The 26452-nt window shown below is 50.4% G+C and overlaps 1 protein-coding gene across 1 annotated transcript in view; it reads left to right on the top strand.

The window, feature by feature from the left end:
• The window catches only part of LOC149326761 (rho GTPase-activating protein 1-like), a 121597-nt gene that overhangs the window by 38336 nt on the left and 56809 nt on the right, over positions 1-26452 (top strand). The window contains exon 2 of the mRNA XM_089562444.1: positions 20900-20998. Coding sequence (XP_089418570.1) covers positions 20900-20998 — 99 coding nt within the window. The remainder of the gene's footprint in view (positions 1-20899; positions 20999-26452) is intronic.

The raw sequence follows: 26452 nt of genomic DNA, 5'->3' as shown, positions 1-26452 counted from the left end.
AACGTGACATGCTGCTTGCCGTAACAAAGCTCAAGATCGCCAAAACGACATTCTGCTTGCCGTAACAAAGCTCAAGATCGCCAAAACGACATGCTGCTTGCCGTAACAAAGCTCAAGATCGCCAAAACGACATGCTGCTTGCCGTAACAAAGCTCAAGATCGCCAAAACGTGACATGCTGCTTGCCGTAACAAAGCTCAAGATCGCCAAAACGTGACATGCTGCTTGCCGTAACAAAGCTCAAGATCGCCAAAACGTGACATGCTGCTTGCCGTAACAAAGCTCAGGATCGCCAAAACGACATGCTGCTTGCCGTAACAAAGCTCAAGATCGCCAAAACGTGGCATGCTTCTTGCCGTAACAAAGCTCAAGGTCGCCAAAACGACATGCTGCTTGCCGTAACAAAACTCAAGATCGCCAAAACGTGACATGCTGCTTGCCGTAACAAAGCTCAAGATCGCCAAAGCGTGACATGCTGCTTGCCGTAACAAAGCTCAAGATCTCCAAAACGTGACATACTGCTTGCCGTAACAAAACTCAAGATCGCCAAAACGTGGCATGCTGCTTGCTGTAACAAAGCTCAAGATCGCCAAAACGTGACATGCTGCTTGCCGTAACAAAGCTCAAGATCGCCAAAACGTGACATGCTGCTTGCCGTGAACGTGACATGCGAACCACAGAACATGCATAGCTACTCAGACGCACGCCGCTGAGGCTCGCATGTCCGGACATCCTTGCGCGCGCGAGTTCTGCGCAGCGCGACCATTGTTACTCGAGCACGAGGGGGTGATTCCGTGCGAGCACTAGGGTGTCCGATTAAATTAAAGTTCTCAGAGTCATACCGGCCGGTTCTTCGAATACAAAGTAACTGTCTTCTAGTGCTCGATTACCAGGGAAAAAAAAGATCCTATTACTGAGAACGTTGCTTGCCCCTTGCAAAAAAACGATGAATGCATGAGAGAATTCATGGAAAATGTACTTAATTGCAGGTACTGTTTCTTCTAACACGTTAGTACAATTGTCTCTACTTTCTCCAGGGTGAACTGCCGGATGCACGGAAAAGTTAGCATCGACTTGAACGGTGTGCGCTCTTCACTCGCAGGTTGGGAGCAGTGCCACAGTTAGCGAATCCCAGCGGACTTCCGCTGCTGAGCTGTCGCGAGCCCGCGGGGATATCACGTATACGTATATCCGTCCTCGCGCAGGTGTGTAATATGGCGGGGGAAGTTTCGGTGAGCACGAAATAAAAGTTTCCGAAGCGAGGCTTTTAAAAATATAGGATGCCAATAAAACCCATCCATCCCAGCCGACGCTGCAGGAAGGCGGGACCTTCAGCGATGGAAAAATTCGCTCTCGGAAGGCGCTCTCCTCGAGGCGGTGTTTGCTCAGCTGCGTCCTGTGCAGCGGCAACTTCCGCGATGGGTTCTTCTTCACGCGGTCAGTGATCCCCCCCTCCGTCTAATTTCTGCCCCTCACGTTTGCGGAATTACGATCGGACGCTTCCTCCGCTCCGCTTCGCACAACGCACAATTCCACGCGCCGTCGCTTTCGCCCCTCCTCCCCCTCCTCCTCCGCTCTATTCGCTTCCGTGTGTGCCGACGGGATCCCGGCTCGTCCGTCTCCTTATCCGCGCACACTTTCCTCCTCTATTTGCCACCCCGCTCTGGGCTTTGTCTGCGCATCGCCTCTTCTTCTTTCTTCTCCTCCTCTCCCATCGCGCATCGTGTATAAACGAGGTCGCGCCGCAGCGTGGAGGGAAGCAGCGATAAGCTCCTAAACTATACGGGCCCATTGGCGCCTGCTTACCTGGAAAACAGCGCCAGCTTCTTGCCTCTCCGCGCTCTCCTCCCAGACTCATCTGCTCGTGTCCAGTAGCTCTCAGCGCTGCCGCGGCCCTGGACAGCGGTGCCGCGCTCTCACCTTCGTTAAAACTCTAATCTGGGCGAGTTGGTTCATAGCTTGAAAGGAGTACGTACTTGCGCGAAAGACGGGACGAAAACGCTTTGCGCTTTGTACATGTCGTTTGAGCTTCCTTGTTTTCGTCCCGTCTTTCGCGCAAGCACGTACTCCTTTCTCACCTTCGGAGTTTGCGACATTTCAGTTATCAATAGGCCACCCAGTGCCGCCGCACCCTTCGTGTTGCAGTCGCTGTGTGTCGGCACTGTTGCTCAGAGCTCTCTCTCTTTCTCTTTACATGCGGGGAAGTAGTTTATTGGCGATATATGTGATCACCTTCCCAGGTGAAGCGGGACTGCGGTGTACTGGCAACCAACTCCGCTCGCTGTTGTTGTGAGTGGCTATTTATTGGTAATAAGAAAATAAAAATGAAGGAACCGATGTTACCAGCCGCGGCGTCTGCCATCGAAGCCTGAAGCACCTGAGCTGCGGCTAGCGGGAATAAAATGACCACCAGCCATTTCTGGCCAGCAGCGGTGGAGTCAGTCAGCCGCTCCGCCCAGGGGGTTTTAGCACAGCGTTATGAACGGGGGGAACAGAGGGAATGGCTTGACATTGTTGAAGAGGGATGTATACGCTCCCCACGGTGCGAGCACGGGGGGTGCCCAGGAGAGTGGTGCAGATGCGGGCGGAAGAGAGGAGCGGGGAACGTGTGCAGCTGTTTAAAGACAGAAGCTTGCGGATATCGTCCTCGTCTGTGTGTTTCTTCAACGTCCTCGTTCACATCCTGCTGCTCAATTATACGATCATGAACCACCTAGCCCACCAGTCCACCTTATTAACTTGTCGACAAGGAAGAGCACGGTGGAGAGGAGGATGGCGCTGCCCTGCACGTCCGCAGCGTACTTGCAGCCGGTGTTGGCTGGGTCATCCCCGGTCGGCTTGTTCTCAGACCAACGCATGAGCGCGCGCAGTATATACCCGCCTCCCCAGATAAGTTTGCAAGTGTTGGTAGTGCTGAGGAGGGCACGGTTACGAAGTGTCGCAGTAGCAGTGTAAGCAGGGTGTTGAGAACGTAGTTTCGGCAAGCCGACTGTGAACACGTGAGAATTCGGAGTGGATGCGCGTGGTCGATGTGCAGTGTGGCCAGAATAGCACGGGCTATTGCTCGCCTACCTCGTGAAGTCCAAGTTGATTGGACTGCTGAAGGGGTTCGGGATGAGGGCTTATTACCGCAACGGCGCTGCACAGCTCCATAGCTGGACTTGCATCCGTTTATAAGTATAGTGCGTTGTCAGCGCTGGTAAGACAGGTGCGACGCAGGTAACGTTCATGCACGCCGGTGCAGCGGCCGCAGTCCGAGCGGAGAGTGTGGTTCGCGCCGCGGTGCACTCCCGGCCTTTTTCAGCGGCAGCGCTCAAGGGCGCGTTTCAAGGCACTGCGGCGTTGGCGCCAGTGTGGGGGAGCAAGCCCGTGACGCGCTGTAGGTGTACTTCATCATACAATAAACGTTGGCCTAACACCAAGGAGTGCGAGGAGGAAAGGGTAGGGTGAGTGAAGCATGCATGCATCGCGCCACGCTGATTGGTCAGTGCGTGGTGGCGTCACGCATGACGTCACAGCGACGCGTGTGTGGTCCAAACACCGCGACATCACGTGTGACGTCGTAGTGACGTCATGCGCACTCTACCAGACAAGAAGGCAAATAGTAGTGAATAAAAAGTGTCGCATTGCATACCGCAAGCAGCTGTCGCTGAATCTCGCGTTGCACGGCGCTAACCGCCCTGATGCTTATGCTAATTTCCGCCTGCGGGGCGGTTTGGTGACCCTCGGACTCGAAGACGTGGGCCCGGACTGGTTGGTTAGACGGGACTAATTCTTTTCTCAAGCTGCAGCTGCAACAACAACAGCTGCTGCTTACCGGTACTCACCTATGGGGCAGAAACGTGGAGGCTAACGAAGAGGGTTCAGCTTAAGTTAAGGACAACGCACCGAACTATGGAAAGAAAAAATATTGGTGTAACGTTAACAGACCGGAAGCGGGCAGAGTGGCCGAGGGAACAAACGCGGGTTAATGATATCCTAGTTGAAATCAAGAGGAAGAAATGGGCTTGGGCAGGGCACGTAAGGCGAAGGCACGACAACCGCTGCTCCTTAAGGGTAACGGAGTGGATTCCAGGAGAAGGCAAGCGTAGCAGGGGGCGGCAGAAAGTTAGGTGGGCGGATGATATTAATATGTTTTGAAAGAATGTCGTACGCCAAAAAAGGACGAAACAGGAAGGAAACACAGAAGGAAAGAGGCGCAGCTGTGTTTCCTTCCTGTTTCGTCCTTTTTTGGCGTGCGACATTCTTTCAAGACGATGTAACTAACCCGTCAAAAAGTTCTACTACTTAATATGTTTGCGCGGATGCAGTGGCCGCAACTGGCGAAGGAAAGGGTTAATCGGAGAGGCACGAGAGAGGCCTTTGCCCTGCAGTGGGCGTAGTGAGGCTGACTATGATGATGGTGGATTCTACGACGCTAACCACAGAAGACCACACTAAATGACTGCGAAACACGGGCGCATTGCCTTCGAACTAGCATTCTGTTCGTCGCACAACCATAGGAAACACCGTATTGAACAAAAAAAAATCCCAGAAAGACAAACCCGTGGAAGTGCGAAAGAAGCCTACAGCCCCTGATTTAGGTCTGCGGAGTAGCTGGTTCGCTCGCCGTCAAGAAGACAGGTGCGCCACCGCGACTGATGCTCGGCCGCTCCTCCTCGCCAGTTGTGTCATGTGACGTGTCACGTGATTCGCTCTTGCGCTTGGCAGTCACGTCCGCCGCTCAGGACGCTCGCTCTTGCACTTGTGGCACGTGATGCATAACGCGATTTGCTCTCGCGCTAATATATAATTGCCGTGCTCGCTGACGAAGCTTTCACTCCATATATCCTCGCTATATATCCTCACTCTATATAGCCGCGCTCAGCTGAGTTGAGCAGTGGCGTATACCCATTATAGACAAGCTCCCATAAAGGGCGTCCGATTTTGCTTCCGCGTGCAGACCCCTTCATCGGGTCCCGGAACGCCCAGCTGGTCGCTTGGGCGGCCATGGATGCGCTCATCGGGGAACAATGCAGGGGGGATTGCGAATATGCAGTATTTATAGCGGCCATGCACTTCCTCCTCGACTCCGTTTGTGTGTAGGCTCCTTTTGGGGCCACCGCTGTGCCCTACTGCTGCTGCTGCTGCGATCGCCTGTGGGATGCGCACGGGCGGGCTCTTATATTGAGTGAATGCCAGCGTTTTTCTGGTAAGAAACATTCAGGGGGGGGGGGGGGGGGGGGGGGCACTTTGTTGACCTAAAGTGCGGCGAGGCGAAAGCCTTAAGTGCGGTGTTGCTGCTTGTGTCACTGATGTGTGGTTAGGATGTTAAGCTTCGCCTCTAAGAGCGGAACGCGACAGCGTCTTGCAACGCTGCCAGGGAGTCCATAGAACGCCATCGCCCGTTCAGCTATACGCCTCGCTCGTCGGTAAATTGGTTTACAGAACGCCATCGCCCGTTCGGCTCTACGCCTTGCTCGTCCGTAAATTGGTTTTTAAGGAAAGGAAATGTATCTGTCTGGCATATCTCAGTGGACTCCTGAACCTCGCGGTAAGGGAGGAAGATGGGAGTGAACGAAGACAATCACTAGCCGCGCCTTTCTTCATTCCAAACTATCGAGCTGGCATGGCGGAGCGGTTAGCGTGCTCGTCTCGCACTTTGGAGACCCTAGCTCGATTCCCCAACTCGACCAATTTCCTACTCGGTTTTATTTATTTATCTGGTCTGACTAGAAAGGTTAATTAGGCTAATTGGTTAATTAAGTCATTAACTCAGTCCCGCTTGGAGCACCACTATACGATCCATTTAATTGGTTGCATGGTTACTAGCCAAAGTACAATTGGCCCCGTTTGAAATTCGCGCACTGGGACGTTTCGACCAAGTGAAAAGCGTGACATTTCTGTGGATTGGATTGGATTGGAGTAAACTTTATTTGTGCCTGCAGTTGGACGCTCGCGCGCCCCGACGAGGGCCTACGTCGTCTACGAGGCTGCCGTTACTCGGCGCGGGTCTCCGCTCGCCGTTGCCGGCTCGCTGGATCCCTGCCTTTCGAGCGCCCCGAGGACCTGCTGGACGGCCCATAGCTGTTGGTCATGGTCGTTGCTCTTCGCGGCTGCCTCCAGCCGCGGCGGGATTGTTCCTGATCTTGCTTCCTTTGGATTTTTGATGCAGTCCCACAGGATGTGCGTGTGATCTGCCGGCTCCCTCCGGCAGACTCTACACGTATCGGTCGGGTATAGGTCTCGGGGTACATGCGATGCATCAGTCTCGGGCTCGGTAGCGATCCGGTCTGGAGCTGTCTCAGTAGTACCGCCTCCGCTCGACTCAGCCTCGGGTGCGGGGGTGGGAGAGTCCTGCGAGCCAGGCGGTAGGCCTTCGTGATTTCGCTGTAGTCGGTCATGCGGTCCTTGGCTCCGAACCACGTCGGACGGTCTGTTGCCGGGGCGCGGTTGGTTAGCGCTCGCGCCGCTGCATGTGCCGTCTCATTGTGGTTCGCACTGCGTTCCGACGCGTCGCCCGCGTGCGCCGGAAACCACTTGATTCTTACTCTTCTGTCTTGCAGTTTAGTCGCTCGTAGTACGCGCTCGGCCTCCCTGCAGACTTGGCCTTTGGCGAAGTTTCGCACCGCCTGTCTCGAGTCACTCAGCACCGTGTAGCAGTCTGCGTCGGCAATGGCCAGGGCGATGGCCACCTCCTCCGCTTGTTCCGCTCCGGCGCATCTCACGCTCGCTGCCGTCTTCGTGGCGCCGGTCGACGCGTCTGTGGACAACTCCTGCTTACAACGATGAGGCATTAGAGGCTTCCGCCTTAATAATGGTTTATTGGGGGTTTAACGTCCCAAAGCAACTTAGGCTATGAGGGACGCCGTAGTGAAGGGCTCCGGAAATTTCGACCACCTGGGGTTCTTTAACGTGCACTGACATCGCACAGTACACGGGCCTCTGAGAATTTCTCCTCCAAAGAAATTCTAGCCGCCGCGACCGGGATCGAACCCGCGTCTTTTGGGTCAGCAGCCGAGCACCATAGCCACTGAGCCACCGCGGCGGCATATATATATAAATATATATATATATATATATATATATATATATATATATATATATATATATATATATATATATATATATATATATATATATATATATATATACATATACATATACACATATACACATATATATACACACACATCTGACACCCCCTGCCCCGCTTGCCCTCTCTTGAAATCCACTTAGCATTACACGCCTTGCCCACTTCATGCATGACCATGGCAGAATAAACCGCTCGAGTAAATGCCCTTCCCTCGTCAGTGACGCCGAGGGCTTCCATGGAGATACAGACCCCCCGGCCGCGGCTGACGCTGAAGCGGGCACGAGATCGCGAACTGAGCGGTTAACCCTCGCAGGGTCGAGCTGTATGCGCCGCTGGAGCAAAGCGAATGTTCAGCACTGCGTGTGCCGCAGAAGCTGCAGGGGGTAACCGGCCAGTGAGTTTTTGTCTGCGGTAAGATACACTCGCCGTCAAAAGTAAATGGAAGAAGACTTTGTCAAAAAATTTAATTTCCCTAAATCTACAGCATAGTGGTCCATGTTTGTTGGTGCACAGTGCAATTCGCACAATCACAATTAGGCTCCACATATGTATTCAAGGATGCATGAATGGGGGGGGGGGGGGCTATTATTAAATTTCTTCGTTAATATTGTCTTCCATTTACTTTTGACGGCACCTGTACATGTAGAACGGCAGCGTTCGCTCTTCGTTTTCACTGTGGGCTTTCAGAGTAAGCATTCGGTTCGATGTGATGCGAACCTATATAGTCTCGGTGAATGGTGCCCTGGCACAGGCGATTAATGCCATACCACTCGGCTGTGACAGGGCTAGTGCAGTACACCATCGTCCCCCTATCACAGCAGCGAACCGTGTTGTGCTTCCCCCCTCGTGCACGTGGCCTGAATTCGGCCGTCGTGACGCCGTGGCATTCCACTTCTGCTCAGCTGCGAGCGAATCCACCACGCGTATGATGGCGGCGGGTACTCTCTGTTGATTGCCCTCGTCGGGCGTGTATTTGGTGTGACTCATGGTAGTTATTCGCTTTACGCTGCCCAGCTGGCATCAGGCACGTAGAAAATTGAAAATTGGTTTTAACGAAAGGAAATGGCGCAGTAACTGTCTCAAGTACCTAGGTGGACACCCGAACCGCGCCCTAAGGGGAGGGATAGAGGAGGGAGTGAGAGAAGAGAGAGGCGCCGTAGTTCGAGGGCTCCGGAATAATTTCGACGTAGCCAGGATTGTTTATTTTTTTTTTTTTTGCGAGGGGCTTGTTTAGGGCTTTTCTGTTCCTCTTCATTTGCCTTTAATTGTCTTGAACCTCCTTTGACATGCCATTTAGCTGCGTGTTTCCTCCTACCTTGCTTTCATTTTCTTTTTGTCATGGAGGTCCGTCCATGGGGGTGGGGGGTTCCCTCGGGCCTCCCCTTGTAGACATCATCATCACCAGCCGTTAGTTGCATGGCCAGGAATATTTTTCAGGCAGTGTTATACGCCTCCCGTAAAAAACAAACAAAAAAAAAAGAGCCTGTGCCCAAAGAAGTGTTGTGCGGGAATTTACACGGTTACATGCGCACTTCTAGTTTAGTGCTTGCAAACGGAGACGCAGTAATAATTTCAGCTTAGTAGCGCCATCTGGTTTTGAGAGCAGGATTTATTTCTGTCAACAAGCCGACACTCTTATTCTCGTTTTTACATTTTAATATATCGGTGCCGCTTATAATAGCATGCGCGAAAAAAAAAGGCCGAAAAGCGTGTGTGTGTGTGTGTGGGGGGGGGGGGGGGGGGGGTTGAGAAAATTTCGGGGGATGTTCTAACACCGAAACACCCCGCTGGCTACGCCCCTGCCAGCTTGACTAAACACCCACTGCAGGGCAAAGGCCTCTCCCATGTCTCTCCAATCAACCCTGTCCTTCGCCAGTTGCGGCCACCGTATCCCCGAAAACTTCTTAGTCTCATCCGCCCACCTAACTTTCTGCCGTCCCCTGCTACGCTTGCCTTCTCTTGGAATCCACTCTGTTACCCTTAATGACCATGCCTAACACACTTCCTAGCCGCATCGCTCCATCCTGGCAAATATGTCTGCGCTGTTTCAAACCAACCCACCTGACCGTCCTGCAATTTCCTGCAGGATAAGTTCTCTATTCCACTTGAGGGCTCAGGGTGGAGTGCGCGCCAGCAATTCGGAGGAAACCAGCTGAAATGACGGGAGGGCGTGAGTGTAAGAGGTCCTCACTACAGATGCACGTCACGGTACGTCCTCAACCGTCGAAATCTGCGAGGGAACCTTCAGCACAGCAACTCCGTCGGCCTCCGATGCGTGAATGCCGTCCTCGAAGCTGTGACCCTCGGGCATGGGCGTCCGGAGGGGGGGGAGCAAGGGCGGGGAGGGTGCCCCCCCCCCCTTAATTTCAGTTATTTTTTATGTACTAGCAGAAAGCAAATACACGCCTTGATTAGCACACTTAGGTGATAGTAACTTTTCGCATTTTGCTCATTAATTCTTTGTTCATTAATAAATTCCAATGTATGTTCTCCAAGCCTAGCACTAATTTGCTGTTTATAATTCTTGTTCCATGTGGGTAGTTCAGGCCACAAATAGTTCCTTTTTGGTGCTAACCTACCGCCTCCCCCATCCCCGGCCATCAGGTGCCCCCCCCCCTCCCATATGCAGGAAGTTCTGCGGACGCCCTTGCCCTCGGGTGCATCATCCGACTGCAGTCATGCACCATTGCCTCTCTCCGTCGACGCTGTGGCGCGGGGAATGCCGTGGTCTCTCGTAGCCTATGTATTTCTTGCGTAAACATTGCTGCGAAGCTGTCGTGTTTGCTTCTGTTCTTTGCTCGTCAGGCAGCGCTCGGCCTCTACGTTTTGGGCTTTCCTTCCTTGTGCGTTGCCGCATCGTTGGCGAATAATTTACGATCTCGCATGGGGCGTTCTACGATGGTCGAGCTGCTTCGTGAATCTTCACAGTTCCCTCTCTACGATACGACAAACCGTTTTTTCAAATTGCTGAGTGGATGCATTTTAAAGGTGCACTGAAGAGGAATCTGAACTCGTGTTTTCACCGTCGGAACTCGGTCTACACGTTCCCAGCATTCTTAGGAACTGTGACGTATTGCCCTGTGTGGCCGATTTCAATAATTTAGATCAGATGAACATCCGGCTCCCGCCTGTGTTTTTTTTTTTTTAATTCCCCGCAGACGGTGGGAGGAGTCGACCAACCTTTCACCTATTCCCGTGGCGGCTTGCCGCTCTGTCATCGGCGGAGTGATGCGTAGTGATCGGCGAATACAAAGAGTCCACGCGTATTTTTATTTCCGTGGGCCTAATGTGCAGCTGTGCGGTCTCTGACTGGATCTATTTATTCACGGAGACATAAAAAAAAAAACTAAATAAAAGCGAAAGCAAAGTCGCCTCGCGACTGCCTGAAAGGCACCCGATGCGTTGGTCGACTCCTCCCACCGTTTGCGGGGAATTAAAAAAAAATGGCTGGAGCCGGACGTTAATCCAATTTAATTAGGGAAATCGGCCGCAAAGGGCAATAAATCGCACTTTCTAAGAATGCTGGGAACGTATACATCGAGTTCCCGCGGCAAAAAGAGGAGTTCAGATTCCTCTTCAGTGCACCTTTAAGCTGCAGAAACCAGAAAACCGAAACTGGGTTTTGGCCAAACCGTGACGTCACTACCTACCAACCAGTCATGTCATGGGTTCTGTCCCAAAACTTATCGCGTGAGCGTTCAATGGCTGAGCTGGCGACTGCAGGCGACAGCTTCGGTTATTGTTTGTCTGACGTGACCACGAACAAGCAGGAAATTTTGTGGTTCAGCAAACGCAGAACGCTTATCAACGAGCTCGCCGAACTGTGACGTCACACATGCAAGGTTGCTCGTAGAAATTGCCCCGACTGAGGCCACGACGTAGAAAATTCTTAAATTCTTTTGCGATGCAGCAAGACATCCCCCGGCTGGGAATTTTGGCGCAAATGACCAGAAAACTGAAGCGAACTCACGCTGCAAGTTTCAGTAAAGTGTGGGGAGGTATGAAAAACGCTGGAGTTGCCTTTTAAAGGATCGAAATTCGTCTAAATTAATCCGGAGCCACAATTCTTTTTTGCGCACACAAAGACGACACAATAAGACAAGGGAGGCAGGACGGAGCGCAAACTTTCAACTGTTTTATTCAGGGAAAGTACACGACATTTATAAAAAAAAATGGATAATCATAGCTGCCACGTGCAAGCCAAAAACCCGGAAAAAGCAAAAAGGAAGGGCACAGGTGACTCGCCTCTTATCTAATTTATCTGCTATCTTTATCTTCCTTTCTAGATAAATTAGATTAGAGGCAACTGACCTGTGCCCTTCCATTGTGCTTTTTCCGGGTTTTTGGCTTGCACGTAGCATCTATGATTATCCATTTTTTTTGGCATAAATGTCGTGTACTTTCCCTGAATAAAACAGTCGAAAGTTTGCGCCCCCTCCTGTCTCCCTTGTCTTATTGTGTCGTCTTTGCGTGCGCACAAAAAGAATTCTGAGAATGAACCAACTAGACCCACAGCGCATTTTACTAGGTTTGGTTTGGTTTATGGGGTTTAACGTCCCAAAGCGACTAAGGCTATGAGATGTAGAAAACCAGCGAAAAGAACGCATTCACAAGGAGGAGAAGTACACAGGACAACGCTGGCGTTGTCCAGCGTTGTCCTGTGTACTTCTCCTCCTTGTGAATGCGTTCTTTTCGCTGGTTTTCTACATACCATGCACCAACTGGCCCAACAAGCTACGCTTCTTCAATACTAAGGCTATGAGAGACGCCGTAGTGGAGGGCTCCGGAAATTTCGGCCACCTGGGGTTCTTTAACGTGCACTGACATCGCACAGTACACGGGCCTCTAGAATTTCTCCTCCGAAGAAATTCAACCGCCGCAGCCGGGATCGAACCCGCGTCTTCCGGGCCAGCAGCCGAGCACCATAGCCACTGAGCCACCGCGGCGGCGCATTTTACTCGAATCCGGAGCCCCAGCATCTCCATATGGCCCTGGTCGTAGCTCGCTGTGGCGTGGCGCCATCGTGGCGACCTCGAACAGGCGGGGCTGGGTGCAGTTCGTTGCCTGCGGCCGCATCACGTATGCGCGTGAATAATTTGTGGCGACAGAGACCGGGTCTGGGAGGAGCCGTCAGGGGTTCCCGTGTACCTCCCCCTCCCGCGGGAGGCATATCCTTCATCGGGCCACGGAGAAGGACAGAGCGGCAGATATCTACCCTTTTCTTGGTCGTACAGCTGCTGCGGCGGCGTCGTTGTTCGGGCCCCGCTGAGCTGCGGCTGAAGCCCGTGGTCCCTCCGGGCGCATACATATTTCACCGCTGCGGCACAGGTGCGAATAATTCACGCCAGTGTACAGTGTATACTCCGTGCGCACCTCTTTGACCTCCCGCCGCCGTGACCCGCTCTCGAGTAGGGATTTATTTATTTATTTATTTATTTATTTATTTATTTATTTATTTATTTATTTATTTATTTATTCAGATACCTCACGGGCTCCGACTGGAGTATTATGTGAGGGGGTTTACATAACTGGGGTGGGAAAAAGAAGCAAGTGGAACATGGTTATTTGAACATCGTTACACAAATAACAAGCAACCAACCAGAAAATAGAACTAAATTGAAAAACACACTTCAGAAAAAAACACACTTCAGAGCAAAATGCTACTTATTTTTTCTTTGAAAATAACATAATCTGAGATGTGAACAATGCTGTCAGGAAGACTATTCCAATAAATGATTGCACGGGGCAGGGCTGATGAGTTGAATGCAGTGGTTCTTCCCGAAAGGCGTTTAAAACTGAGGTGATTATGCAATCGGTGAGATGTGCGGGCCGGTTTTGAAAGGGGTAGTGTGAAGGAATGATGGCTGTAAACAATTTTATGGAAGAGGCAGATAAGTGCTATTGTCCTGCGAGATTCTAAGGATGGAAGGGATAACGAAGCCTTCATGTTGGTTATACTGGAATGTCGGCAATAGTTGCGAGAAATGAAGCGAGCGGCACGATTTTGTACGCGCTCTAGGGAATTAATTAAGTACTGTTGGTGGGGTGACCAAATGGAAGATGGGTATTCAAGTTGGGGGCGGACGAATGTCTGATATGCTAGCTGGCGTGTGGAAGAAGGCGCACCCCTGAGGTTATGTTTTAAACAACCTAATGTACGGCTAGCTTTGGCAGTAATTTTTTCTATGTGGGTTTTCCATGAGAGATTAGATAAAAAGTGGGCGCCAAGGTACTTGTATGATGACGCAAGAGTGACTGGACTGTTGTTAAGCGAGTAAGTGAAAAGATAATTAGACAGTTTACGGCTAAATGTCATTAACTGGCATTCATCAGTGTTAAGGGAGGTTTGCCATGGTGCGCACCAATTATTAATGCGATGTAGACCTTCTTGAAGGGCGATGTGGTCATTAAAGCCTGAAGAACGCAAACTACCCTTACAAAATTTTTTTAGACAGTCTGTAGACTGTCTATAGACATCTGTCTATAAAGTATATAGACTCTGTAGAGACAAATCGTATAGAGTAATCTATAGGCAATACAAATGCAATAGGCAGTCTATAGACAATCTATGGATTTATGGCTATACACTTTTAGTAGACATTTGTCTATAGACAGTCTATAGACCATTTTTATTAGGTAGAATACAGTGTTTGATGCCTTTTAGTGACGGGCTCCGCTTTCGCTGAAAGCGACACTTGTAAACTATTGTAAAGGTCGGAAAATGTAGTAACAGGCGTTGCTGCCACCGGCCGTTTTCGAAAGCGGACTGCAATGCGTAAAGAGTATTTTTTTTTGCACGCATCTCGGGGGCTAGGCTACACTGATATCGATTTGCAGACGAGGATCACGGAGTCCTTTATCGCAGTTACCGGTAAGGGCCGTTTCACATGCAAGCGATTTTCTCCTGCGACGCTGCGAATTCTGTCGGTCTGCGACTGGGGAGGGCTTGCGATCGAGTTCCGTCCGGTGGGAATTCAGTCGCAGCGTCGGTGCGTTCGCTCTGCGTCTGACCAATGGGGAGCACCGAGACGGCGTGTGACGTCGGGTGATGTGGAAGGTGTTGCCGCGGCGTAAGCAAAACTGTTTATTCTAATCAAAACATACGAAATGTTGCCTTGAAACTAAAAACACGCTGGTCACACGAAATCATCCACACATTCCGTGCAGCGTTTCTGTCGCGTTTGATCGTGGGTTGCCTATGCGAACACCGAGCAACCTTGCGTGTCTCTCCGACCGAATTCGCTGGGTGCGCGTTGCATGTGAAAGCACTGAGCGAAAATCGCACTGTGGCGTCACCGACTAGGCCGACTGACTAGGCCGACTATTTTCGTTCTAGTCGCAGCATGTGAAGCGGCCCTAAGGCGTCGTCATCAATTTGCTCTGAAGCACATTGCTGGCGTTTCGGCTGTTTCGACGCCATTCACCGGGATTCGGCGTTTGTAACGTACTGTTTCCGTCCTGAGCGGCTCAGCACCGGCCATGGACCGCAAAGAGGAAAGAGGAAGGAGCGGGAAGGACAGTGCTGGGCGAACGGCTGTCTGTGCACTTGCGGTCTCTCCGCTACCACGCGGCTGACGGCTCCACTCGGAGGTTTACTCGGAGGGAGACAGTCACGGGTTCTTAGGGCTGAGGAGAAAGCGCCCGGAGAAGGAAGCGGTCGGGCCGGAGACGTGAAATCAATCCTGGGGTACGGGTGGGGGACCTGGCTGTCCGTGAGGTTTCTAGTTCTACAGCGCGAACACTCACGCACGACCTGGCACGAGGAACAGGTGTGCGCTCTTGTGAGGGCTGCGTTTGTTCTTTCAGTTTTGGCGGTGTGCGATACCCGTGCTCAAAGAATGCAGCGCAGAAAGACAGGGACAAACGAACAAGTGGACAGGACTGGCGCTGACTACTAACACATTTATTGAGATAAAAGAGCAGCTTTTATAAAGCCATCCAAGACCCACGTGACCAGATACAACAGCAGGCGTGGGAACACTGTCAAACACAGATACACATCGCTGCACGCAACATCGAAGAAACAGCACATCGTGGCAACGCAACGTCACCCCCGTGGCCAAAAAAAAAAAAAAACTAAATGACCAGGAAGAGCCATAAGAAGCCAGGATACAAAAGTTGTCGACTTTTGCTGCCCACGCAGCACGAGACAGTGGACAGTAACAAACAACAAAAGCCAAAACAAAAACAAATATGGAGACACCGCAAAACTGTGTTAAAAGTAGAAGCAAAGCAGAGTCAAAGAGGCACAACGCAGCAAAACGCTACCCGAAAGACCATTGCAAGATTTGCAAATGGTGAAAACCATTCTTCAAGCGCACGGTTATCAGAGCACGTGCGAGGATCGAAATAGAAAGGGTCATTATTGAGGCACGGTTTATCGCCAAAGCAGGAGACGAGTGCGTCAGCATCCCTTCAATTTTTCTTTCAGACAGGGAGTTGAGTTTTCTAGGTCCGCTATTATTACGTCTCTGTTTTGGTTGACATTTGCTGTAAGTGTTGTTCTTAGAACTCTTTAACCTGTTCTTCAGAAGTTTTTAACTTTTTCTTTGACTCTGTATGGATTTCAGCATGCGACACAGCTTTCGCGTAGCATTTTGTTTTATTGCGTTGTGTCTCTTTGACTCTGCTTTGTTACGACTTTTAACGGAGTTTTGCGGTATTGTTTTCGTTTTGGCTTTTGTTCTTTGTTTTTGTCAATTGCCTCACGCTGAGTGGGCAGCAAAAGTCGATATTTCATTCTTTTGTATTCAGGTATCTTTTGGCTCTTCCTGGTCATTCATCCATGGAGTTTTTAGGTACCGGGTTGACGTTGCGTCGCCTCGATGTGCTGTTTCTTCGATGTTGTCTGCAACGATGTGTATCTATGTTAGATAGATTTCCCACGCCTGTTGCTTTATCTGGTCACGTGGGTATTGTATGGCATTATAAAAGCTGCTAGTTTCTCGTAATAAATGTGTTGGTAGTCAGCGGCAGTCCTGTCCTTTCTTCGTTTGTCCTTGTATTTTGGCGCTGCATTCTTTAACCACGATCGCTGACCAACAAGCCCAAACAGCCACTTTAGTGCGATACCCAGCTCTAAACTGATACCTTCTCACACCCGACACCTATCAGTAAGATATGCCCGACACTCCACACTGCCACTTGCAACGCATGTCGGGCGAAGAAAGATAATTTATATCACATGATTTGGCTGTGCAGAGACAATTCAGTCTGTAACTATACACCAGCAGCGGGCCCCACGGTCCAAAGCTCCGCAGTCTCCTCTGGGACCCAAACGACGAAGATTCCCGATTAAGGTTATTTTACTCTCTCTCTTGGCAGATTGCGGCCCGGGCACGAGAGCGGCATTTTCCGCTCAGTTTTCGGTAAAAGCCAGATGATGCGTCCACCGTTTTCTGCGACGGCCCGTCATCATCATCATCATCATCAGCCTGACTACACCCACTGCAGGGCAAAGGCCTCTCCCATGTCTCTCCAATTAACCCTGTTCTACGCCAGTTGCGGCCATCGTATCCCCGCAAACGTCTTAATCTCATCCGCCCACCTAACGTTCTGCCGTCCCCTGCTACGTTTGCCTTCCCTTGGAATCCCCTCCGTTACCCTTAAGGACCAGCGGTTATCCTGCCTTCGCATTACATGCCCTGCCCAAGCCCATTTCTTCCTCTTGATTTCAACTAAGATGTCATTAACCCGCGTTTGTTCCCTCACCCACTCCGCCCTCTTCCGATCTCTTAACGTTACACCTATCATTTTTCTTTTCACGGCTCGCTGCGTTGTCCTTAACTTAAGCTGAACCCTCTTTGGTAGCCTCCACGTTTCTGCCCCATAGGTGAGTACCGGTAGGATACAGCTGTTGCATATACTTTTCTCTTGAGGGATATTGGTAAACTGCCATTCATGATCTGAGAGAACCTGCCATATGCGCTCCACCCCCATTCCTATTCTTCTAGTTATTTCCCTCTCTTGATCCGGATCTGCGCTCACTATCTGCCCTAAGTAGACGACCCGTAGTTTACGGCCCGTAGTTATAGGATAAATCAGCGAACGCCTCGCAGAGATAACACGCTGCAAGTCTGGGCGATACGTCGACCGGAGGGAAGGTAGTGACTAAACCTGCCGCGTGGCAACGCTTCTGAGCGGACGCGTCGTACGTGGTCGTGTGTCGCAGGCGGCTGTCACCGTCGTGTAGCTTCCTCCGGAACGTGCCGCGCGAGGAGAAATATACATACGGGACACGCAACTGGTCTCTGCCCGCTTTGTTTTTGTTTTAAATATATTTTCGTCGGCCAAGTTGAGGAGCGTGGCTTTTGCACGAGTGTGCACTATGGTCTCGCTCCAGAAACGTCACGTGTGCGACTATGGTATACCGAGTGTTCCACATAGGAGGTTCTGCATTCTGTTCGCCCTTTGGGCACACGTGTGTTTTAAGGAATGAACGGCGAGGATGCATGGAGCTCAAGTCTTCGAATGTGGACGGATCAACGGAAGGAAGAAATATTTAAGAAAAAATTTCTTACACCGTGGCCTGTACCACCGTCATCCAGCTGGCGGTGCAGCACAACATCGCTGCTGTGTGCCGCCGCGCGTGCGCTGGCCAACACCTTCTGCTTAAGTAACCTTAGGAATCTGTTCGGAAGGAACTTTTTTTTTTTCTCATCCTTCTGAGCACCCTCATCTTCTAAGTACATGCTTTGCACAAAATGCTGTTTTATAGCTATCTTCGTGCCACTGGTTGGGATCACGTGATTGGGGAGGAGTTGCTGTCGCCCCATGTGTTGTCGGCAGGGTAACTAACGGTGGACTGTCAGGAGGCGTCACCGTAGTAGCTTCCACCGCGATTACCGGGACTGTGGGGAGAGCGTGCATTGGAGGGTGTCGCTCTATAGAGTCAGCATGTTAAGGACAAACTACACGTGGCCTGCATCGATATATCCTAACAACAAAGGGACAACTTTCACTCAGGACGGATATTTTATAATGTAGTATACAGATAAGAAAAAATGAAATACACATGTCGCCACCGCTGCACTTTTTTGCAGTCAGCCTGCGCGGATCAGTGAGGCTAGCCTGCACCACCATTTACTTCTTGACGGTGATCGCGGTGTCTTTTTTTTTTCCTGTCGTGGTGGTGGTTTATTTTAAAAGAAAAAAGAAGAAAATGTGAAGCGAAAGAGTGTTAGATACAAATACTAGCTCAAAACAGCAGGACACACGACGAAGAACGAGGACACACAAGCGCCGACTTCAAACTGACGTTTAATGGGTGAAAAATGTGCTTAAATACTGGTTACAAACAACAAAAAAAGAAAGAATATCTTTGCTTGTCACTTCTTCAAGAAGCACAACTCCGCATCTGACAAGGCGATTGAAGGCGCGCTGACACAATTATCTTGCAGCCCGGCTATCTCAGCAGCCTCCTTGATCTCCCGCACTATCTGGTCCGAGTGCCTGCCGATTACCGAACAGCTGGTCAAGTCCGGAGTGCACTGCTCTTCTTTCCCTGTAGTTCGGTCTTTGATGACGCATTTCCGCCGGTGCAGCACCAGATTGCCTGTACCTGTCTCGAATGTCCTGTACCGATGGTCTTTCAGCCGCTCATTCAGGCAACGACCCGCCTGGCCGACGTGAACCTTGCCGCATGAAAGGGGAATGGAGTACAACACTCCCTCCACACATTCGAGTGTTGCCGGCCGCGGCAATTGCTGTCTAATATCTTAAGCACCCGAGCTGCAGCCGGGCGGAAATGAAAGGGAAAGGAAGAGGATAGTGAGGGGAATCACGAGCTTAATTCGAGTGGCGGAGAAAAGAAAAAAGTTGCGTTCGCCACTGCAACTTTACTGGCTTTGAATGCGTCTTTTGCCACCGGCCAAACACCAGCTTATAGCCACGAAAACTCCAACAGTCCATTTCTCCTGAGAACAACATTTGGATGGAGTAGTCCAGTCAGTGTTTCCCCTTCTCTGTGGCGTTGCCCTCGCTGAGGAGGATGCGTCGGCCAGTGTTTTGGCCAATCAGGTCGCCGCCGTCTTTAGTAGGGTACAACTTAAAAAAAAAAAAAAAACAGCAGTAGCTAACACTGGACCGGGGTCCGCGGCGTCCTGTATTGTACTCCGCTGGCCAATCGGAACAGTAAACGAAGTCAGCTTTTTAATGTTCCACTATATCAAACAATCCGTGTATGAAAATTCTAGAGCTCAACATTTTTTTCTTGCGATAAGCTTATTCTTTACCTAACAAGAAGCGTTTTTCATTTCATTTCATTTTATTACTCTCAAGGCCGGTCAGGCATTGCACAGAGGAGTAGGGAAAAAAATAAAAATAAGAAATACAAGGAAACAAACAAATAAACAGTTACGATTCATAAGCATTAACAGTATCCTTGAATTTCTGAGAATCCTTGATGACGACGACGGTGGAGGGCAGGTGATTCCAGTCCGAGGCTGTTCTGGGGACGCAGGAATTAAGGCATTGGACAGTCCTGCACTGTGGAATGTGCACCTTTAGGTGATGACCTCTGCGGGACGATATGTGCACCGGAGGAGTAATCAGGGACTGCAGTCCTTGTTTACTCCTTAAAGGGAATCCTTAAAGGGCAACTGCAGCACTTTCTTGAGAGTTTCGCGATATTCAAGAATTCAAATCTATATAGGCTGTAGAAAGCATGCCAAGTCTTTTTGCACTAGCGTTTAAAATAGTGGCGTAGTCGACGATTGAATTTTGCTCTTCTCCTTTATGCAACGGAGGAGTGCAGGGAAATTTATTGTGACGTCACGGAAGGCATGATTTCAAATTACCACTGTCGTCAGCCATACTATGCCCAGCTGACCCGTTGGACGCTGCCAAACAACTCTCGGCAAGGTTTGCCTTCGGTGGCGTTGGTTTTTACCTTCAAAGCAGGCGTTCGTGCGTTGAATATGTACCGATACCTTCGATGACGTCATCATGCCCCCCCCCCCCCCCCCCCTCTCACTTGGCGGTGTGCGCAGCGGAGAAGCTTGAATAGCATCCGGATTATAATCGGAGATTACTTCACTATTTCAAGTGCTACCCCAAAAGGACTTTGCATGCTTTACCTGCAAGTTTCACACATTCGACCCTCTTGAGCTGGTTGATTTCTAAAACCTATGCAGTTTCCCTTAAGCAGCGGACTACTTTTCTGTCGTGGAGGAATTCTGTGCGCGGAGGCTGAATGTGGGTGGAGCTTCACTGCAGACTTAATTTGTATCCGTCTATAGTACGTCTCTCCTGCAACCTGCTTTAAAGGACGAAATATACATGTTTTCCAATCCCGTGGCTTTGCCGGCTGGAAATGGGCGCCGTTTTTTGCTACAGTCCCGCGACCGCAGCAGCTGCTCGCCAGCTGGCCGCCCAGGTTGCTCACCTCGGCGCGTGTGGATGCACCGTTTCTCGGTCAGCTTGCAGTGCGGGCGCCCACCGATACTCGATCCTCCGCTGTGCTATTGCGGACGCGCTGTGTCGCAGCCACTGCTGGCGAAACCTCACCCGAGTAGTGTTGCGATGCGGGGGCTTCGGTTCCCATGTGCACCGGCGGGTCGAGTGACCGCGGAGGCGCGACGCGTGGTCGGTGGAAAGTTAGCGCGCTCTTAGCTCACCGCGTGCCGTCATCGCTGTTGTGATCGGGTTACCGGCGCTTCGAAAGATAAGCCGCTCCGGTAAGTCAGCGCTGCCCCGAGTGACTCACGATGGCCGCTTATACTGCGCCACTTCCGGCGGTCGTATCGTGTCCTGAGCCGCTGCTTCGCGGTTACACCTGCGTCGTCTGCGTCTCACGCTCCGTCGTGTGTGTGTGTGTCTGGTGCAGGGGACTCGACCAACAGCGACAGCATGCCGGACAACCACGACTGCGACTTCGAGCCGGCCCTGGAGTTCGACGACACCGAGCTGGTGCAGACGTCGCTCGGTGAGTGGAACCCCGCCGCGCTGTGCGGGGAAGCTGCTGTCGCGCTCGGAACGCACGCGGCCTGTGCTGCGCGTCAGGTGCACGCCGTTGACTTCACAGGAAGTATCGGCCGACTCGATCGGCTGAACATTCCCCACTGCGGCCGTGCTGGCCCGCAACTCCCTTAGAAAAAAATGTTTTAGACAGTCTATACAGTATCTATAGACTTCTGTCTATAAAGTCTATAAACTGTCTATAGACAAACGTCTATAGGCAATACAAATACCACAGACAGTCTATAGACAATCTATAGAATTATGACCATACACTTTTAGCAGACTTTTGTCTATGGACGGTCTATAGAATATGAATAGACAAAAAGCAATATCTGTAGGAAGTCAATAGTCAATAAGAAGTCTGTAGACTGTCTATAGACAATTTTTATAAGGGCTTTCGCTGAGCCAATGCGTTGCGTAATCACGCGGCGCCAGCGAGCCTGGAAGAATCTTTGCGGATGCGCGCACATCGAAAATCAAAGTCTAGTAAAAAAAGCCACGAACGGTTTCCGTTCTGACATTTTTATGGATCTTACTAACTCGTCACCAGCTGAGTACTAATCAGCGCTCCGAAAACATGTGCGGATTGCTTTCTTTACTAAAGTGGCTGTTTGGTATTGTTGGTCAGTGGTCATGGTTAAAGAATGCAGCGCGAAAAGACAGGGACAAACGAAGAAGTGGACAGGACTGGCTCAACATTTTTTTAGGAGAGCAAGCTCACAGGCTTGTTGGGGATGCATTTTCTGAATGGCTCGTGAATGTCCTTTCTTTCTGTCCCTTGTCCGTTTTTAGCGCTAACTTCTTCAGGAAATTCAACTTTTTTTTTATGTTTGGCTGTTGTAAATATAGGGCAGTGGGTTTCACGCACTGCAAACACGAATACGCCTATGTGGGAGTGAAAAAGGGGTCATCTGTCCTTTAGCGCAGTCCCTTTTAGGGGCAAGGTGTGTCTCCCAAGTTCCGGAGTGGATTTCGATCACTAAATGTACGGAAGTACTTCTTGGGAGTGCTTACATTTTTCGGCAATAGAGGCACGTTCGCACCCCTTACAAAAATTACTTTAGACAGACTGTCTATAGACTTCTGTCTATGAAGTCTGTAGACTGTCTATAGACAAATCCTAGAGAATAGCCTATAGGCAATACAAATCGTGTAGACAGCCTATAGATTGATGGCCATACACTTTTACAAGAATTTCGTCTGTAGGCAGGTCATAGACTATGCATAGACAAAAATATCTATAGGAAGGCAGCAGAGTCAATAAAACTGTACAGACTGTCAATAGAGCATTTTTAAGGCGAAAGCCTTTAATGTCTCATCGTTGTAAGCAGCAGTTGTCGACAGAAATGTCACGCTTTTCAGTTGGTCGTAACGGTCGTGACGTCACAGTGCGCCAATTTCAAACGGGGCCAATTGTACTTTGGCTAGTAACCAATTGAAGGGATCATATAGTGATGCTTTAAGTAAGTGGTACTGAGCTTAGTTAATTGCTTAATTAACGCGTTTGCCTAATTAACTTTTCTAGTCAGGCCATATAAATAAATAAAACCGAGTAGGAAATTGGTCGAGCTCGGGAATCGAACCCCGGTCTTCGGAGTGCGAGACGAGCATGCTATCCACTCCGCCATGCCAGCTCTTTTTTTTAAAGCATGAAATGCTTTTAGCTCCCGTTGTCGGCAGTGTGGTGACGTCACGCCGAGACCGAGAGCCAACATCCGGGCACTGAAATCCACTCATCCGGGCACTGAAATCCACTCATCCGGGCTCTGAAACGAGAACATCCGGGCACCGTACGAGACTTAACGAGATTTAACGAGACTCTCTAAGCCCTCCTACGCGACCGGCATGCAAGCGCCGGTTGGTCTCCAAACGAGACAAAAAATAACTGCTGCCAGTGCCTTCTCAATGTTTATCAAGATATCAGTGGAGCTGTGGGTTTGATAATGCACGGAATTATAATTTCCGATTTCTAATAAGGCGTGCAAAAAGCACATAAATGCCACGTTACACTTCGTTGTTATACGTGATCCGGGGGAGAAGCGCTGCATTCAAAGGGCAAGGCATCGCGCCGAACGGGTGGTGGCGTTCCTCCCTTCCTTTACGGTGCGGTTCGGGTGTCCACCGAGGTGGCAGAGAATTACTGCGCCATTTCCTTTCCTCAAAAAACCTTGCGTTCAAATGACAAGGCATCGCGCTGAACGGGTGGTGGCGTTCCTCTCTTCCTGTACGGTGCGGTTCGGGTGTCCACCGAGATGACATTAGGCCCGTAAACATTTCATGCTTGCTCTACTCTCGTTTACGGGAGAGGCAGAGATTTTTTTTTATTGCCTGGCTTCGGCTCATGACATTGCACAACAAAAATACACATAACGCTATATACATACGACACTGTTGTGGTCAGCCAGCACGAGACTGGCTTCGTCAGCTTAAAATTCCCGCAACATACACAACGGCTCTAGTCTGGAGAGCCACTCGGGAGGCTCCGCAGCTGCTTTTTGGATTGCAAGAAACCAGTCCATGCTTTCCCGAAAATAAATTCGGGCCGGTCGTGCGTCTTTGTCACAATGGTAGCCTGCCATTCTGGAGCGCCTTATACAGTGGAGGCCCAAGAGCATTATGAGATCAAAAGGTGCCCCATCCTCATTATCAGTGCTTAAATAGCGACTTGACGCGCCCGCCATGCCAGCTCGATGGTTTGGAATGAACAAAGGCGCGTCTAGTGAATACGGTGTCTTCGCTAACTGCCATCCTCCTCCCGTCCCTTCCGGCGAGGTTTAGGTGTCCACCGAGATATGAGAGACAGATACATTTCCTTTACTCAAAAACCAATTTACCGACGAGCGAGGCGTAGAACCGAATGGGCGATGGCGTTCTATGGACTTCCTGGGAGCGTTGCAAGACGCTGTCGCGTTCCACTCTTAGAGGCGAAGCTTAACATCTTAACCACACATCAGTGACCGCTGTTTAGGTCAAAAAAGTGCATCCCCCCCCCCCCCCCCCTGCATTTTGACGGGTGTCCACCGAGATATGTGAGACAGTTACTGCGTAATTTCCTTTCCTCAAATCCAATTTTCATTTTATTCATTACGTGGGGGGGGGGGGGGGGGCATCTTTGTCTTTCTTCTTTCACTCCCACTTCCTCCCTTCCTCTACGGTGCGGTTCAGGTGTCCACCGAGATGACAGAGAATTACTGCGCCATTTCCTTTGCTCAAAAAGCGTTGCGTTCAAATGGCAAGGCATACAGCTGAATGGGCGATGGCGTTCCGTGGACTCCCTGGCAGCGCTACAACACGCTGTCGCGTTCCACTCCTAAAGGCGAAGCTTAAGCGCCATTAATTAGCATTTAATTAGTATTCAGGCATTAATCAGTAATTGACCATTGATTACTGATTTGTCATCACTTAGTAATTAGTACTCAATTACATGTGACGCCACCAGTGCCACAGAAGCAGTCAAAGTGGTGCGGAAAATGCTTTCGCCTCTACGCACTTTAGACAGTCAAAGTGCCCCTGAATTTTTATAAGAGACTGTAAAGCGTAGTAACTCGTTGCAGTTATAGCAGTCGGCGGATTTCAAGCGCAGCACCGGAAGCCTCGAGGTCAGCTAATACAGGAGGTTGCAACCTGGGTTAAAATCGTGCTGCTATAGAGCTTGCCTCGTTTTCAAGTCGGAATTTGTCTCCGTTGCCAGTCGTTAGTGTTCCGTATTTTTAATGCTGCAAATCTACCCCAGGCCTTGAGCAGAACACCTGCACCCTGTGAAAGGATCGAGTGGGCTAGAGGCCGGCTTTTCCTCCTTTCGTGTTTAAAGTGTGCGTGCTAGACATTTAATTCATTATTACAGCGCAAAGACGGCACAGAACAAGAAGGGGACACAACAGCGCTGACTGTCAACTAAGTTTTATTCGAGACCAGCAGGGTTTTTATACCACCTGCCCATGTCCTGTGGGAAAAAATACATCGGGCAGACTGGCCGCTGTCTCAACAAAAGGCTAAAAGAGCACAGTGACAATTTAGCACGTGTGGCTACCTCAGGCCACGTAGCCAAACATTGCAGGGACTGCAGCGCAGAAGATGACAGCGACGGTAAATGTAAACTGATGTACAGGCAATGCAGTGTCATAGGGAAACACCGAGACACATTAACAAGAGAAATAATAGAAGCTGCTATGATTATAAGACTGCAGGACGAGTGCATAAGCGCACCATCAGTGGCATTGTCCCAGAAAGAGATGAAGTATCTAAATTGTGAAATCTGACACGTGCCGGATAACCGCCGTTACTGTACCCTACAGCTATTCTTGTATGTTTTTTTTCCTGTTCTGATCACCAGGTGGTATAAAAGCCCTACTGGTCTCGAATAAAACTTAGTTGACAGACAGCGCTGTTGTGTCCCCTTCTTGTTCTGTGCCGTTTTTGCGCTGCAATAATGAATGTAGGTAACCAACTCGCCCAAAATGTTGTAATACTAGACATTTAAAACTGTTGTCGAAGCGTTAGGCATCGACTGCTGCTCTTTCTAAAGTGGCTCTACAGTATAGCTGCTGTTCGTTCGTGCGGAGTAACGAAAGAGAATCCTTAGAAATACATGCTCGGTGAGTGTTTGAAAACAATTTGTGCGGAAACGTGAGTCGCGGATTAGTAATTATAGCTGCCTCTTATTAAATATGCACTACTTAAATGGTAAAGGTTAACGACGTCATCGTCAGCCTGACTACGCCCACTGCAACGCAAAGGACTCTCCCATGTCTCTCCCCAATTAACCCTGTCCTCCTTTGCCAGTTGCGGCCACCGCATTCCGGCAAACTTCTTCCCAAAGCAACTCAGGCTATGTGCGATGCCGTAGTGAAGGGCTCCGGAAATTTCGACCACCTGGGATTCTTTACTGTGCACTGACTTCGCACAGCGCACGGGCCTATACAATTCCGCCTCCATCGAAATTCGGCCGCCGCGGCCGGGGTCGAACCTGCGTTTTTCGGGTCAGCAGCCGAGCGCCGTAACCACTGAGCCACCGCGGCGGGCGGAGTGAAAGAAGAAAGGAACAGGTGCCGTAGTGGAGGTCTCCGGTATAATTTCGACCACCCGGGGATCTTTGGTGAATACAAGGGGGGTACTGCGCACAAAAAGACAAGGACAAGAAGATAACAAGATAACCGGGGATCTTTGACGTGCATTAACATCGCACAGCACACGGGCGCCTTTTGCGTTTCGCCTCTATCGAAACGCGGCCGTCGCGGTCGGGTTCGAACCCGCGTACTCCGTCTCAGTATCCCGGAAACTCTGGCTGAGTACTCAGGAGCCGGAGTACCCGGGTTCGAACCCGACCGCGGCGGCCGCGTTTCGATAGAGGCGAAACGCAAAAGGCGCCCGTGTGCTGTGCGATGTCAGTGCACGCTAAAGATCCCCAGGTGGTCGAAAT

This window comes from Amblyomma mixtum, chromosome 10 (genome assembly GCF_055824585.1).
Source record: "Amblyomma mixtum isolate Tamu chromosome 10, ASM5582458v1, whole genome shotgun sequence".
Classification (NCBI taxonomy): Eukaryota; Metazoa; Arthropoda; class Arachnida; order Ixodida; family Ixodidae; genus Amblyomma; species Amblyomma mixtum.
The sequence above is the reverse complement of the archived record's forward strand: the minus strand, read 5'-3'. Positions and strand labels throughout refer to the sequence as shown.